Source organism: Bacillus rossius, chromosome 16, assembly GCF_032445375.1.
Source record: "Bacillus rossius redtenbacheri isolate Brsri chromosome 16, Brsri_v3, whole genome shotgun sequence".
Classification (NCBI taxonomy): Eukaryota; Metazoa; Arthropoda; class Insecta; order Phasmatodea; family Bacillidae; genus Bacillus; species Bacillus rossius.
The window spans coordinates 28,655,547-28,673,682 of record NC_086343.1 but is presented as its reverse complement, the minus strand read 5'-3'; the positions used below and the strand labels follow the sequence as shown (position 1 = coordinate 28,673,682).

General features: G+C 41.5%; 1 protein-coding gene across 2 annotated transcripts in view; it reads right to left on the bottom strand.

The window, feature by feature from the left end:
* The window catches only part of LOC134540501 (phospholipid phosphatase homolog 1.2 homolog), a 154,003-nt gene that overhangs the window by 127,940 nt on the left and 7,927 nt on the right, over positions 1-18,136 (bottom strand). Inside the window, exon 1 of one of the 2 annotated variants that reach the window (XM_063383323.1) lies at positions 1,973-2,087. The exons of the other annotated variant lie outside the window; for it this stretch is intronic. Coding sequence (XP_063239393.1) covers positions 1,973-2,050 — 78 coding nt within the window. The 5' untranslated portion in view covers positions 2,051-2,087. Of the gene's footprint in view, positions 1-1,972; positions 2,088-18,136 lie in introns of those variants that run through there. 2 annotated transcript variants of the gene reach the window in all.

Genomic DNA, 18,136 nt, shown 5'->3' with positions numbered 1-18,136 from the left:
CAAGATTATAAAAACCAATTCTCGAGCTAATTTCAGTAACATCACGCCCGCGACGCGATACAGGTAAGGGGAAAATATATATTTCTAAGCTGGAAGATTGTCGCGTCCGCCATTTATGTCGCGCTGACGTCGCAGATGGCTTGGACGTGATTGGTTAGAAAATGCCAGCATTCAGTCGCGCGGAACATAAAGTCGGTTACACTTAGGGGCGTACGCAGGATATTTGCCCCCTATATCCCAAAAATTCCTAAATAATCTATCGTCCCCACCAAAAAGAGGAAATAATTTGAGAGCAAACAAAGGGCAAAGTTGTTCTACCCCCCTCTCCTCCAGTAATTGTATTCTGCATACACACCTCTTACACTGTGTAAAATGAGAGTAAATACAAGGAATTTTCAACGAAGAATGCAGTCTCCCAACGAAGGGTTCTCCGTAGTTTCAGATAAGGAAGTCACCGTTGAAACTACGCTTTAATTCCGATTTCCAAATTCAGAGTTCCGAAGAGTGTAAACATGCAAGTGGGAGAATAATGTTTCTGACTTTGGACTTCACTGGTTTACAAAGGTTTTTTTTTCTTACTAAGTAATCTAATATTGTTGTTTAAAAACAACATTTTGGACATACACCATTGCGAGTTCAAGCCCGGCTCAAAATTGATGAGGAAAAGGCAAGGGATTGCTGGCCCGGGGGGGGGGGGGGGGTTGTTAATTCCCTCCTGAGCTCGTATTATTATGTGTTAAACCTTTCTTTCCTCAGAAGTTGTATGGAACTACTCAAGTTCAGTAGTCGAGACCATGAATTCGTGAAATGCTCTAAGGCCAATATCTGACTTATTTGTAGAGACCTGCAAAATTCGCGGTTTCGATGGCCTTCAGGATAGACTGCACATTCCCCTGCACACTCGGGCAAATAACGCCAGTTCATTGGCTGCCGACAGGTGAGTCGTCTCAGCTGGTTTGTCTGTGATTCGATCATTCTTTGGTTGAAGGTTTATAATTGGTTGAGATTCGTACAGATTAACAGTAAGCCAATAACAAAATCGTCTAAAAGGTATACGTATTTGACTTCTAGCCTATCGCCGAATGAATCCGCGAATTTTTCCGGTCTCTACTTATTTGATGTAATTTTTCGCAACCGCATCCTTTTATTGTACGATGGCCCCTCCCGAATAGTCTACCTGGAGAAGCACCTGTGCTAGTTAGCAAGGTATTCCATTGAAGAAAACCCGAAGAATGGATATCTGGCAGACACACCATGCAAACTAGCAATGAAATTACGTCCGAAATAAAGATTTTAATCAATATTTCCCTTTGCAAGAATCAGCCAAAAAAGGGTTCTAATATTATTATTATGAATTTTGTTTTCTGAGTTATCTCAGTCAGCACCAGTTTATTTACGAATATATACAAAGGGAAAAAAAAATAGTGCGTGGAGTCCCTCCGCGCGGAAGAAGAGAAACTTCGTAATGTGGAAATGAAAATAGGAAGGGGTAGAAATTGATTTTTATTGAAATCATATTGTATCAAATCAAACTAAAAAAAAAAAACAAGTAAATGAAATAATGAATATTATAAATTAAAATAGAACAATAAAATAGAACAACCAGTACGTATTTCAGCTAATTTCACGACGCTCACACTGTTTACTTCGCTGCATAGCAAGAATACCACGCGCATGTGCTTGGAATATTGGACGCTACTCGTTGCTAACGCTCGCGCTGGCCTGTGACAGGTATACTATACGCGCATGCGTTCGAGTGCCACGCATTCACTCTCGCTCTGTCTCTTTCTATTCCCCCTCCCCAGGAGCGTTGAACGTTTAACGCAACAGTGCTTTCATACCACCTCCATGGTAGCGTTAAACGTTTAACGCAACCTTGTTGGAAGTCGCATTAGAAGTTTCACTTAAAAAAATTGACGAAGATCCAGCGTTGTTCGTACGCTCGAGGTGATAAAAGGTTGAGCCAGCGTACCTGCAGCTTGATGGAGGGCAGGCGCTGGTACTTGCCCAAGGGCTGAGCCAGCAGCAACTTGATGGAGTTCCTCGCCATGGCGTCCGTCGCTACACTGACACTCCAGAGAGACTGTGTCTGGCCTCGCCGGATGACACGCGAAGCGCCCTGCTATCTGGCGCCCACATCCGCAACTTCCGATGCGCCACACAGCGGCGGCAGTGACTTACTTCCCCCTTCCCCCCTCTCATTTTAACCCTTCTTTCCCCACGACATCGATGACGTTAAGGGGCCCGCCTCGTCAGGGGTGTATCTGTGTTAGTGAGGCGGGATGATAAAGCGCGACGCTCGCTGGTGCTTCTAGCGCGCTATAGCCTCTAAGAGCAAGGCTCTGAACTGGCGCGCAGTCTTCTCGTCGTCACAAGATAACTGTAAAATATGAACGGTGACCGTAACATTATATTGCGTAGAAATGAAGATAAAGGTGTAATGCAAGTCCCTTAAGTGCTTTCAAGAATCTGTACCGGTTGCTTTACGCCTAAAATTTACTCTGAAAACATGCGTTTTAGCCATTTTAACTCTTCTGAAAATACAGTTTAAAAACTTAATCCGAAATCAAAAGTACTTTTCAACCCTCAGCGAACTCTTGAATGTTTTTCGTAAGCAGACCCCCGCTGGGATATCTTGAGTAGTTTTGAAATCGCGTTGTTTGTCCTGAAGTTCTGCGCACCACGTGTGTGCCCGGGTAGTGTTTACGACCGAGGCCCGTTCTGCAGCAACACGTAAACGGAGCGTATCGCAAGGAACAGAGTTTATACAGCAGCACGCCTACTGAGACGTGCGGGTGTACTGATTACTAGGACCATGCATATTTCGCGAAAAGATCCCGAGGCTAGCTGAAAGTCAAAACACTGTAGCATCGCCTGTGTTTCGTGATCGGGCGAGTTTCTTTCTTTCAGGTGCATGACGATCGTTACAACGCCAATCACAGTAATTCATTTGCGGATGCAAACGCGTCCTGAGTGGCTCGGCCAAACAAGGCAATGAGCGATGACTTCTCTCGCAGACTTGCCGCCAATCACAAGGAAGAAACCGCTGGTGCAGGTGTACCTTGTTACAGGCCAATAGACGTTCAGATTTATTCGCGAAAAAATGCCTGCTCCTACTGATTAGTAGAGACCGGAAAAATTCGCAGATTTATTTCGCGATAGACTGAAATTCATACACGTATACCTTTAAGCTGCTTTTGCTATTACCTCACTGTTCGTCTGGGCGACTCTGGGCCGATGAGAAACCCTCAACCAAAGAAGTTAGAATCACAGGCAAACCAGTTGAGACGACTCACAAGTCAGCAGCCAACGAACTGGCGTTATTTGCCCGAGTATACAGAGGACTGTGTAGACTATCCTGAAGGTCATCGAAACCGCGAATTTTTCAGGTCCCTACTGATTAGCTTGGCGATGCAGATATCTTCCGTTTACGTTGCTCCGTGCGACCAATAGAAGCCGAGTACTTGACTGCGGTGGGAGCAATGATTTTTGTGTTCTAAATACGTTTAAAAAATCGTTTCGAGTACAAGAATATCTAGTGTTCCATTATAACTTTGTCGTTCATTTTTTTTTTTAATTAAATACGTAAATTCTGCTCTGGTTATAATCTCGAAGCATTATATTTTTATATAGGCCTATTTTATGATTTTAAATTAACATATCGTAATCTTGAAATGTAATCTCATCGGTTGTCATTTGATAACGTTTCCGTGCACTGTGGAAGCAGCGGAAGCGATGTCTCCGTTTCCGTCCATTGTAGGCCGGGATATACTAACTACGCAATCAACGCAACGACGCAACAACACAACACGCAACCGCCGCCAGAAAATCACAGTCGCAAGACGTTACCAACCCTTCAACTTGAAGTTATAAAAACAGTAGAAAACCATTTTCTTCTCTTGACCTTCTTTTGATAATATTCAAGTTTATCATGAAAACATACGAAAGTGTAAGTTATTTAATTTAAAAGTGTTATTTTACTGTGCAAAAGTTATACAAGTAGATATGTGGTTAATAAACAATTAAAAAATTGGTTGTTCCTTATTTTTTAGGAAATTGATTTTGGTGTCCTATCCGTTGTCGTTTTGCTGCGCGCAGAACTCACTCACTTCATCGTTGATTTCGTCCAGAAGCCGTAACCGCGTCTGGCGTGCATGTATAGTAATTTTTGAGATCATTGGGGGGCTTACTAAGCGGGTTGGTGTGCCAAATGAAACCTTATGATAGCGAAACTATCCTGAATTGTATATTGTACACTTTAATGGTCGTAACAAGAAATTTTAAAAGTATGTACTTGAGAATATTAGACAGGCGGTTTTTTTTTGCAGTGGTGCTGCTATCTCTAGAATTTTTGCCGTAAAAATTGTGAAAAATCTGCTAGAATGCGTTGAAACCAGTTTCTAGCCTCGCGCAGGGGCACATTTTTATCAAAACTGTTGCCGATTTGTTTCCTTTCTTGGATTCTGTTTGTACACGGCCCGCGAGTTAGGTTATGGTCGTATCCCGACAAGGCAGTGCTTATTTGTAGGGGCAGGCATTTCTCGCGAATAAATCTGAACGCCTATTAGACTGCAACAAGGTATACCCGCAGGAGCGATTTCTTCTTAGTGATTGGCGGTCTATCTGCGAGAGAAGTCGTTGCCTTGTTTGACCGAGCCATACTCAGGACGCGTTTGCTTCCGCACTGAATCACTTGTGATTGGTGTCGCAACAATCGACATTCACCTGGAAGAAATTCGCCCAATCACGAAACACGGACGATGCTAGAGTGTTTTAATTTATAACTAGTCTCGAAATCTTATCGCGAAATATGCACGGCCCTACTTATTCGCTACCTTACCCGAATGTCTTGGAATACCGCCTTTGATTCCAGGGGTAGGGGGACCTGGTCTCTCTTCCCCTCCTCCTCTTCGACCATTGTCTGCGGCGACACCGGCAGCTAGTGAGCTAGGGGACTACCCTCTTTCCCCACTCCAGCCACCGGAACTGGGCAGTCACTTCCGGCGGCAGTCCCAGCCTCGCGCAACGCCGCGTGTACGTATTGGGTGGAGAGGAAGACAGAAAACTAAAGCAGGGGCGAGATTTTGGAATTTTAAGTACGGGCATCGCCTAATATTTTTGACGTGACAACGTCTAATAAATCGATGAACGCCGGCTGCACGCACGAAAAAGGATGACTCATTATCACGTTACGCACATTGTCCCGTTACGCTCATTGTACGCTTGCGCCTCATCTATCTCTCTTCCACTCGATTGGAACAACCATCGATTTGACTTTTTCGAGGCACATTAAACTTGAAACACTCCCACTCGTTTCCTACTTTCCTATCAGAATCCTATCCTTAACAGAATAACACAGATTGGAAGAAGTTAAATAGCAAACATGTATAAAAGTTATAGTTAAAATCATCTCTTCGTTAAAGTAATAAACATTTTTGAATTAATGAGTGCAAATAAAATTAAATTTATCAATTAAATTGTTTATTTAATTTCACGCTTTCTTTGTATCCATACAAAATAGTGATAATTCGATAAAAATGATTCAATTTAATTTATAAAATTATGCAATCATTTCATCAATGTTTTGTTATGACGTCAAGTTAAACTATCGTCCGTAAACCTCCTTTACAGACAACCAATTTTTTGTTGTTGCTTATTCTATATTTTAATGAAGAAACGAAAGGGATACCCAATAACTAGAGACCGGAAAAAATCGCGGATTCATTTCGCGATACGCTAAAATACAAATACACATACCTTTAAGCTACTTTTGTTATTGGTTCACTGTTCATTCGGACGACTCTGGGCCAATGGGAAACACTCAACCAAAGAAGTATCGTATCACAGGCAGACCAGTTGAGACGACTCTCAAATCAGCAGCCAATGAACAGCCGTTATTCTCCCGAGTATACTGAGGACTTTGTAGTCTATCCTGAAGGTCATCGAGAACGCGAATTTTTCCAGTCCCTACCAATAACAAGCCAGGGGTTACCAGGACACGATAGACCCGCTCCGAAATGTTATGAACCATTATTCAAAAACACTAGCGTCAAACGTAACTGACCAGGATTTTATTTTATTGGTGTTGCATCTATCGCGTCATGCTGAAACCACAACAGCGCGACAGACGCGATATAAACGACGCGTTGCGACAGCAAACCATGACGTCTTTACGAACAGGAAATATTTAAACGCCCGCCAAAATTTAAAAAAAATCAAATTTTTATGTGTAAAAATGAATGTTTGTTTGTTTGTTCCGTATACGTTCCTAAAAACCATTCGTCCGATTGCGATGAAAGTTTGGTAAGTTGTTGTGCGCACGCCCGCGAAGGTTTCTGAAGTAGTTCATCCAATTTACAATAGGTGGCTCGCGAGTCGTTTTAACAAAAGTTTGTATTTCATGTAGTTTAGCGGCAGTTCGTGTGTTTTTTTGGTGTGAGTGCGCACGCCTGACATAGTTGAATTGAATCAGATACAAACAGTGAAATTTCCGTTCGTGCGTGATGTAAACAATGCGGCACGTGAGTCGTTTAAAAAAAAATGTGTGTACCTTATACATAATTCGATCTCGATGAAATTTTTCGCGCTTGACCTTTGAAACACGAGGAAGTCACTGTCTAGATGATAATTCGATAAAAAAAACCAACCTTACATAAGATTTCAATTATTCTTGATGAAATATATTTATAGAGGAACAGATATAGCTATATATAGAAATATACAGAGATAGTGAGATAACAGAGATTTATATATATAGATCTAGAGGGATAGAGAGATAGTGAGAGTTGCATATAGAATAGGGAGAGATATGGCGAGATAGAGAGAAATAGAGGGAGATAAAGAGATAAATTATTTGTATATGTGCACCGACTTCATATAAATTACAAAAAAAAAATTAAGAGGCATTGCAACGCATGCCGCGCATTAGCTAGTAGTAGCCTATGTATTAAATATTCCTTGCCATTACACACTCAACCCATATAAGACAGCCATGTATGTTTACAAGTATCTTTAAATTGGCCCGTGTGAGAAAAAAATTAAAATTCGTTCCGACAAGTCATTGCACGTGGTCGTGTTTAGTACCTACATTTCACAAACGAATTCAATAAATAACACCTCAATAATAATAATCTAATTACCTAATGGTCAGGCCAACTTTCGAAAAAATTAATTCTCACGCTCATTGCAATATAGACTGCGTCAGTGAAGCGATGGAAATAGAATAAATAATTTCCAAGTCTGTGGCGTCCGCAGTTTTTGTCGCGCTGACGTCACAGATTTGCGGAGCGCATCTGATCATCGCCCCGTCGCGCCAGTGCGATTCTGGCGTCACTTCGCTACGCCACTCTCGAAAGGAACGCCATCAGATCTCTACGAGTTCCACCAGATTGCGTCTACTTAAAGCTCAAGGCAATACACGATTACTTTTTTTTGACGTGACAACGTCTAATAAATCGATGAACGCCGGCTGCACGCACGAAAAAGTGTCCCGTTACGCACATAGTCCCGTTACTCTGTGTCCCGTTACGATCATTGTACGCTTGCACCGCATCTATCTCTCTTCCACTCTATTGGAACAACCATCGGTTTGACTTTTTCGAGGCACATTAAACTTGAAACACTCCCATTCGTTTCCTTCTTTTCCTATCATCGTTCTATCCTTAACAGAATAACACAGATTGCAAGAAGTTAAATAGCAACATGTATAAAAGTTACAGTTAAAATAATCTGTTCGTTGAAGTAATAAACATATTTGAATTAATGAGTGCAAATAAAAGTAAATTTATCAATTAAATTGTAGATTTCATTTCACTCCTTCTTTGTATCCATACGAAATAGTGATAATTCAATAAAAATGATTCAATTTTATTCATAAAAGTATGCAATCATTTCATCAATGTTCTGTTATGATGTTGTCACGTTAAACTATCGTTCGTAAACCGACTTTACAGACAACCAATTTTTTTAATGGAGAAATTAACTACTGCCTGGAAGAATTTTCAGAACCCGCAGTCTCTTCGGCTTCCGACAGCCTCCGTAATGTCAGCAGTCGAAATAGTTGAACAGTGGAAAGAAAAAAGGAGGGGGGGGGGGTGTGCCAAGGACCGCCCTCCCCCCTTTTTATGCTTGGAATCAAACACATTTGTAAAATGATCACATACGTACGGGGAGTTATCACGTTCCTCAACTGAATATTGTGTCGACGTTAGCAAATATATTTGAAAATTAATTTCACAGGAATAATTTGTAGGCTACATGGAAATATTTTATGTATACTCCACTCTTTATAGACACTGACAAATTAGGGGATACGGGACATAGTGTAGTAAGTCAAATTTTTTTGCAGATTTGACTTAGTTAAATAGTTCTTCTCTGAAACGTTCAAAAAATTATTTTCTTTTGGTCTGAAAAAAACCAAAACAAATGTGCAAAACAACGTTAAGTTATCTACATTTACAATACTATAAAACTTGGGAAAGGTTGGTTATATTAAGCACATTAACTATGCATTATGTATTATATATTATTGTTGACTTAGTCCTCTATGTTATGGAGTAGGCCTACATCAAATTAATGGCGAAACCATGAGCTATTCTGCTTTCTTACCCAGTAAACATAACTTATGTAAATGTTAAGTTATTAATAAAAAGAAGTATACCTAGCACGGTATCCAGAGATTGTTTTCTGTCGGTTTCGTCCACGCGTCGTAGAGTGAATCACTTCCATCTCCCCCCCCCTCCCCCCTCACTCTTGTGAAATCCCACGGGCTTGCGTCCTTGTCAGCAGTCGGCCTTGTGACTTCCTGCACGGTCTCGTGGCTGGCGGCCAGGGAAAACCTCTTACGCAGCCGGCGACCACCCGCCTGGCAATGGTATCTTTGAATGTATATACTGTATAGAAGTCGCGAGTGGATAGGATTTACTCTACGTTTTTCAGAAGCGTATGATGAGCAGCTTGGGAACTTCACCGCTGCAGTGCGCTGCCGTAACGCCCTGTATCGTCTTAGTTGTTATTTACACGTTAGAGCGCAGCGCTGTCGCCCGCTGTCATTCCCCGCCCCCCCCATCAATCATTCACTGCAGCTCAAGGTCGTTCAAGAGGAGGGGGAAGGGGTGTTTGCAGAGTTCGACACTTGTCCGCTAGGGACCACCACAAGTCGATGCCCTAGAGATGGTGGCGATTGCGGCGGTGAATTAACCAACTACCTCAAAACCGTATTAGAAATTTTAACCTGGGCTGGCGACTTCTATACAGTATATATATTCAAAGATGGTATCCTCGCGTCAAGGGGCCCGCCTCGTCAGGGATGTATGTGTGTCAGTGAGGCGGGATGATAAGCGCGACGCTCGCTGGTGCTTCTAGCGCGGTGTCTCCTCTGGACTGGCGCGCAGTCTTCTCGTCGTCACAGGATAACTGTGAAATCTGAGCGGTGACCGTAACATTATATGGCGGAGAAATGAAGATAAAGGTGTAATGCAAGTCCCTTAAGTGCTTTTAAGAATCTGTACAGGTTGTTTTACGCCTAACTCTTCTAAAAATACAGTTTGAAAACTTAATCCGTAATCAAAAGTACTTTTCGGCCCTCAGCTAACTCTTAAATGCTTTTCGTGAGCAGACCCCCACTCGGATATCTTGAGTAGTTTTGAAATCGCGATGTTTTTCCTGAAGCTGTGTGCATCGTGTGTGTGCCCGCCTAGCCAGGGGTGTGTCTGTCAGCGAGGCGTGATGACACGATAAGGGCGACGCTCGCTGGTGCTTCTAGCGCGGCGTCGCCTCTAAGCACGAGGCTGTGGACTGGCGCGCAGTCTTCTCGTCGGGCCTAGGCCAGCTATCAAACTTAGAGGGGTAGCCGTAACGTTACATGGTGGACAAATGAAGACAAAGTGTAGTGCAAGTCCCTCTAGAGCTTTCAAACATTTCTACCGGGTGTTTCGTGCCTGGATATTAGCCTGGAAACATCTATTTCAGCCATTTTCACTCTACAAAAAATAAAGTTTAAAAACGAAATATGTAAGCAACATCTCATTAGCACTCAGTGTATTCTTAAATGCTTTTCGTAAACAGACCACACTTGGATATCTGAAGCAGTTTTTAAATTGCATTGTTTTTTTTTTCTTTCTGAAAACCTGCCCGGGTAGGCGAAACCTTTAAGTTATCTACTGTACAAACGTGGGAAAGGTTGGTTATACTAAGTACATTAACTACGCATTGTGTATTCATCACTTACATATTAAATGGTCCTAGGTTCGAATACTGTAGCTGACCTAACCCAACAAACCTTTTCGCGAATATCATCAACTTGTGCTAAAATCTGACCTCTGAAACATACATTAATAAATTAAAACATTACTGAAAATAAATTTTGCGTACGCTCCTTTCTGCAACATACTAAGAATACTTATTTCCCTTCATATCATTTGTTGGTTTTGTTCCCCGTCTTTATTTACTCAGGTTGGTATACGTATACAGTGACCTACTACCCACACATCACCCTAAAAAAAAAGAGAATCCAAGAAGGAACTTTCGCCAACGTGGAAGTGAAGTCACTCACTCTCTCTATATATATCTATCTATCTCTATCTCTCTCTCTCTCTTTACTTTCTCTGTGGAGCTGTCCATATTGGCAGGCAGCCAACTTTTAATCTCGGTGCTGCTGGCCATCAGCCCGGGAAGTTGTAAATCCATACGTCTCTAAGGGCAGTATTACAAGACGTTCGGGTAAGGCAGCGAATAAGCACTGCCTTGTTGGGATACGACTGTAACCTAGCTCCCGGACCGTATTCCAGAACGAGTCCAAACCGAATGCCAGTAAGCGAGGCTAAAATAACTGGTTCCAAACGCATTCTAGCTAACGTTTCGTCTCCATCAATACAATTGTTACCATCTCCATCGATGTAATTGTTACGGCAAAAATTCCTACAGATACCTAGCAACCAGGGGCGCAACAACAGGGGGGGCAAGGGTATTTTGCCCCCCCCCCCTCCCTTCTGAAACCTTGAAGTGGGGGCAAACTGGTGCAAAGAAGTGCTGTGTAATCAATTTTTAGATAATAAAACTGCTTAAATAGCACCATTTTCCACCTTGAAATACAAATTTTCCCGGGGGAGGACCCCTGGACCCCCCCGCTTCAATAGGGGGGATCGATGATGGAAATTTAGTTGTTGCGCCCCTGCTAGCAACACCATCGCACAAAAATGAAACCACCTTGCTAATTTTAAGTACCTACTTTTTAAGTTGCGGTTATTTCTTGTTACGACCATTTAAGGATACAAAATATATTCCAGGACAGTTTCGCTACCATTAAGTTTCATGTGGCTCACCAACACGCTTGGTACGTGGCCCCGATGATCACGTAAGTGACTATATACGAGTTAATGGCGCCAGACGCGGGTCCGCCATCTGCACGAAATCAACAAAAAATGCGAGCTCTGCGCATGCGCGGAAGATTGGGCAACAGCTATGTCATTATACGACATAAAATTCCGTTCCCTAAAAATAAGGTATACTGGCCGTGTCTTAAGTTATCTAAGGGTTTTGTGCACTAGGAATACGTTAGGGCATTTAACACTTAAACCCTTATTTTTGTGTCTTGGAATACCGGTCTAACAATATTAACGAAAATTCACACACACTATTTACACGTCCAAATAGCTGTTGTGTGGCTAAGTTTAAGCATATAAAACGCATTTTCTGACACTTTACTACATTCTGTAAATTAACAACCACTGATTTAGCATATTATGTGTTAGACTCTAAATATGGGTAGCGGATACCAAAATTTAGTCCCTACAATCATTCTTGTTTGCTATGTAAAAACTTAGCTCTCGGTATACGGCAGTTGGTTGGAGTAATTTGCGACGGAAGCAAAAAACGGAAATGTGTAACATACGGGGCTGCTATCTACGGCCAATGGCACGAACTAAAGTTCACAAAGCCAAAAGGAAACTTTATATAATTAACTGTTTATGGCATTTCAAGAAGATTGACAGTATTTTATTTAAAACTTTTTTTTTTGTCGAAAATCAGGTCCAAAAGCCGGTGTATAGTATTTTTTTTCAAGTCATTTTTTCACTATCGGAGACGTTTAATTATACAGTTTAACTTTTGGCTCTGCCAATGGAATGATTCGATGGTCGACGTAGCTGCTCCGGCAGCGAATTCTAGCGGCGCGTGCAGAAACCACGTGAGATTCGCGTCCAGAAATTCAGTTGAAAACACACTGCGTAGGTATATTTTTCACGTTCCGCATTATACGTGTGATCATAATGAATTTTCTCGTAGCCGACGAGGTTAGATGTTACACATCTCTGGCGAGTGATGAGACTCGCTCTAGATGGAAAATCGCATGGACAAAAAATTGGTTGTCTGTAAAGTCGGTTTACGGACGATAGTTTAGCGTTACAACATCATAACAAAACATTGATGAAATGATTGCATACTTTTATGAATAAAATTGAATCATTTTTATTGAATTATCACTACTTTGTATGGGTACAAAGGAGTGAAATGAAATCTACAATTTAATTGATAAATTTACTTTTATTTGCACTCATTAATTCAAATATGTTTATTACTTTAACGAAGAGATTATTTTAACTGTAACTTCTATACATGTTTGCTATTTAACTTCTTCCAATCTGTGTTATTCTGTTAAGGATAGGACGACGATAGGAAAAGTAGGAAACGAATGGGAGCGTTTCAAGTTTAACGTGCCTCGGAAAAGTCAAAATCCATGGTTGTTCCGATAGAGTGGAAGAGAGATAGATGCGGCGCAAGCGTACAATGAGCGTAACGGGACAATGCGCGTAACGGGACACCTTTTCGTGAGTGCAGCCGGCGTTCATCGATTCATTAGACGTTGTCACGTCAATAACCGGCGGGAAAGGAGAAGTGGGGAACAGGGGCGACATGACGCCGATAGCGTCTACTCCGGCGTGAGCGCGGCGAGTGTTCCGAGGTCGTCTGCTCAGCCCGGCCCAGCGGCTGGAGGCAACCCGGTCTCCGGTCCAAGGACCGCGGCGGCGAGGCCCTGAGGGGACGCTACCGCCACAGTCCTGGACCCGCACTGCACGCATGCATGCTCGCGGGTGGAACGACACATCGATCAATCAAAAAAATATCGATATCTCATGTTCTAACCATCGATATATAAACATCGATAATTTAATGTCGATATTTTCTGATATCGGTATATATAAAAAAATATTAATAATTTTTAAGTAAAAGACAATAAATAATTTGAAAAATAATAAAAAAAATACTAATTCGAATTTTTAGCTAGTTATATCAAAACTTATTTTTATAAAAGCTTAATATATCAAGATCCCAATTCTACATATACTCCTGCAATACTAATTATTACCTTTTATAGTTTGTATTCAAACTATCAGAAATATAATTCGTCTAGGAACCAAGCGCGGCTCCAGGAGGAGGGGCGGTGGGAGCGATAGCCCCTCCCGAGACCAATTTTATTGATTAGTGTATATTTATGTTTACTTAAATATTTAATTTCATATGTTAAACTTTTATCTCATCAAACGTTGCATGGAGCTACTAAACTTCTGTATTTGAAACCTGTAATTTGTAAATAATATTCCAAGGCCAATATCTGACCTAATTTTTTGCAACCACGACCTTTCTTTGTGCGATATTCCCTCCCAAAAAGTCATCTTGAAGTCGCCATTGCTAGGAACTTATATCAGTTCGACTAACCAAAAGTATAATTGCCGGTCACTTAACTTTTAACTCTCCCTGCAACCCAGAGCTTCGAAAGCTAAGACCATTCATATCAGTCTTACAGTTGTCCGACTTCACTTTATTCTCTCTGAGTATTCTCTCTTCTTTTTTGACGTGACAAAGTCTAATAAATCGATGAACGCCGGCTGCACGCACGACAAAGTGTCCCGTTACGCTGTGTCCCGTTACGCTCATTGTACGCTTGCGCCGCATCTATCTCTCTTCCACTCGATTGCAACAACCATCGAGTTCACTTTTTCGAGGCACATTAAACTTGAAACATTCCCATTCATTTACTACTTTTCCTATCATCGTCCTATCCTTAACAGAATAACACAGATTGGAAGAAGTTAAATAGCAAACATGTATAAAAGTTATAGTTAAAATAATCTCTTCGTTTTAGTAATAAACATATTTGAATTAATGAGTGCAAATAAAAGTAAATTTATGAATTAAATTGTAGATTTCATTTCACTCCTTCTTTGTATCCATACAAAATAGTGATAATTCAATAAAAAATGATTCAATTGTATTCATAAAAGTATGCATAATTTCATCAATGTTTTGTTATGACATTGTCACGTTAAACTATCGTCCGTAAACCGACTTTACAGACAACCAATTTTTTTTTCGTGACACTTTTTTTTCGTTGCGCTCTAATGAGGTCTTTGCCTGGACTTAACCTACCGGCTGAAAAGAAGCTTCACTTCAGAAATATTGGCGTGAAGATGCAACAAACCAAGATGGCCGGTGCAGAAGGGCCTTAACGCGAGGTCGTCGCGCCTTGGGAAAGTTGTTTCCCCAATCAGCGGAACTCTTCTGGAGCGCTGCTTTCGCTTCACGTCACGATCCGCGCTCAAGTCTGAAGTAGCTTGGCTTCTGGGTTGTAGCCGCATCCTTGGCGAATATTTCACCGACGTTTCGGTCGACATTGCAGTCGCCGTCATCAGGGAGCAGTTACCTACTGAGGTTCCTACTAGTTATCCTGTCTTTATATACTCTCGCCATATACCTTAGCCAGAAGTAGAGACCTGTAAAATTCGCGATTTCAGATCCCTGAAGGATAGACTCCATGATCCTCTATGCACTCGTGCAAATTACATCTGCTGATTGGTTACCGACTCGTAACACCTGTTAACTGGAATGATCGTGATTCGCTAATTCTTCCGTTCAAGATTTTTCATTGGCCCAGAGTCATTTAGATAAACTGTGGCAAAATAATGTCAAAAGTATTTGGACTCTATCCTATCGCGAAATGAATCCGCGAATTTTACAGGTCTCTAGCCAGAAGATTTGACCAGCAAAGACAGAAGAAGTCCAAACTTCTTAGTTGGCAAGAGTATATAAAGACAGGATAATTTGTAAGAACCTCAGTAGGTAACTGCTCCCTGATGATGGCGACTGCAATGTCGACCGAAACGTCGGTGAATTATTCGCCAAGGACGCGGCTACAACCCAGAAGCCAAGCTACTTCAGACAATGGCCGTGAGAGCCTGCGAACATTATTGATGCTCATGTCCGTTCCATAATCAGACGTGAAACGCAGAGAACGGAAAACTATCCGAACCCGCAAGACTTCCACGTTTCACTGTCCATCCGCAACTTCCACATCGCACGGAAAAGTAACAAATGGCAACCAATGAGATTGAATTTCAAGGTTACAAAAGAAATTAATTTAATTGAAAAAAAAAAGTGAGATACGAGGACATAACAGGTCAGGGTTTGCATATATAATAAAATAAACCACTAACCAAAAATATAAAAACACTAAATATTCTTGTACGTATTTAACGTATTGTATAACGTATTGTATGTAACGTATTGTAACTTGCATTTTTAAGGTATTTAAAACGTAAACAAACATGGCTATCACCGTGGCCGAAATCTCTGCTTTTATTGGTCGCACGGAATAACGTAAACGGAAGAGCTAGGCATTGACGAGTTAAACCGTAAGCGTCCGTGTCCGCCATGCGTACCATCGTAGATACTCCGTTCCGTGAGATCCGCCTGCGTTTACGTGATACGTCTCCGCTTCCGTGTCATTGTAAAATGAGCATTAGGGATTCAGTCTTTCGAATGACGCACGGACATATGACATCACCAACAGGTCACAAACAACTTAAACATTCAAAGAACTGAATCTTCCGATTACATCATACATTTTTCGCTCCGGACATGTTTCTGAGTGCAATTTCTTTTTTTCCAGGATGACTCCGGTGACTTAGCGGTAATCGAAGTTATTCTCCGAAAACAATCTAAATAATTCTCAGCAATGCTAATTTATTTACGTTCCGCAAAAGGATAGAAAATGTCCATCTTTAACATTCGAAGAAGTTACTGACTCGGTTTATTTTCAAAGAAAGATTTCAGTCAGCTGATTATGAACACCTGCGGTACTATCCGTGCTCTACGGTAACACATACAGCATTAGTTAATTATAATCTAACATGGTCTGTGCTATACTCCACGCTATTAGTGAATCTTGGTATGAACCAATGACGTCCAATGGTGGGCATCCACTGAATAGTTGATGTGTTTGTTGAATAAACTAGGTTGTCGATATAAAAACTGTTATATTTCAATAATAAATGAAAAATATATATACATTATTAAAACTTTGCTTTTATGTTTCAAATATTTAAATTTTGGTACATTTGTTTTTGTGATTATTTTAAAGTTAAAGATCCACAACATTTTGTGTCATCAATGTTCCTAACGTGTTCGTTTCCTTTTCAAACAAAACGAAAAAGTGTTTTCGTACCATGTGCGTCTCTGTCTGAGGACGGGAGCAGATAGCAGTTCCCGAAACGTCGCTTGTTTCTGTTTTGGAAAACTATTGTGTATGTTTCGTCTTTTCGTTCTGTTGTGTTTTTTTGTCTCGTTTCAACTGTTGTGCTGAATTTTTAGGGTTCAATTCATCATTTGTGGGTTGTTATTTCCGTTCTCTTAGTCCATTTCCTTTGTTTGTTGAATATATTCCTGTTATGGAATATTATGTGGTGTATATATCCTGTTGACAACAGCAATTTTTGCTTAATTCATGTTTTTTGTCTTTTGTGTTTTTTGTAGGTTTCTTCTACAGACATACACGTGCTTAGCAATGGCTTATGTCCAAAAGCTTACATCAAGTCGTTGTGTTTTTGTCTGCGGTGATCTCCGCGACCATTGTTGCTCGCCAGGCGAAATGAGTGCCGGTTGTCAAAACACGAAGTATCGTGTCATCTGCTGTAAGGCAGCGGACAAAGGGGGGAGGTGTGGGTCACTTCAGGGTCAGCAGCCCCGACACTGCGCAGCGACCTTCTGCTACCTGGCGGCCCGCGACGGGCCTAGCAGGCGATCCTGACTGACGGGCGTTGTTGTGTTCTCCCTGGGGCCCGCGGACACACCCCCGGGGGAAGTCCCGGGACTATTTCCGACCGGGGCCCCGCACCGCAGGCGACTGCCCACGAAGCCGGACGAAAACAAAACACCCAGAAACAGGTCCAGTGACACTGTTTCTACAAGACTCTACACGGCGATGCTGGGGTCGCTCGCAGCAGCAGGACCGTCGCGACAATGAAGCGATGCGACAAGGCAATAAAAAAAAAATGGGTAGGGGCAGGCAATTTTCGCGAAAGGATCTGAACACTTATTAGACTGCAACAAGGTATACCCGCACCTGTGGTTTCTTCCTTGTGATTGGCGGCCGTCTGCGAGAGAAGTCTTTGCCTTATTTGGCCGAGCCACTCAGGACGCTTTTGCTTCCGCACTGAATCACTCTGATTGGTGTTGTAACACTCGATACGTACCTGGGAGAAACTCACACAATCACGAAACACAGACGATGCTATAGTGTTTTAACTTTCATCTAGTCTCAAAATCTTTTCGCGAAATTTGCATGCCCCTAAAAATGGGGTGTTGCTGTGTCATGGACAAGGCCGTGTGTTGTACGTGAATACGTGTGTACGTAACAGGTAATATTTTCTAACGTTGGGTTATCCGAGGTTATTTTTTTTGTCTTTATAAAATTCGCTATTTTATGTAAGTCATAATCATGTTTGAACACTAGGAAGTCATCATCCACTTGCATAATTTCAACCGCCGCAGCTGCAGATGTACTGGCACCATCGTTGATCCGCTCGGCCGTATTCATTCTTTTACGTTTCCGGCACTGCTTCACTCGGTCATATGGTGTTTTATTGGTATCATTCGATTGCTTTTGGGAAGCCCTTTCCAACCGTATACGATCTCTGCATTTGGATTTGGCTTTTTGACGCGTATAGGCCGACATATATTTTTTAATATATATATATATATATATATATATATATATATAGTATTTTAACAGCATGTAACTATTTTACATTAATGTTTTATACGTGCAATCGACAGATTTTGACGAGAGCTGACGATTGAAACG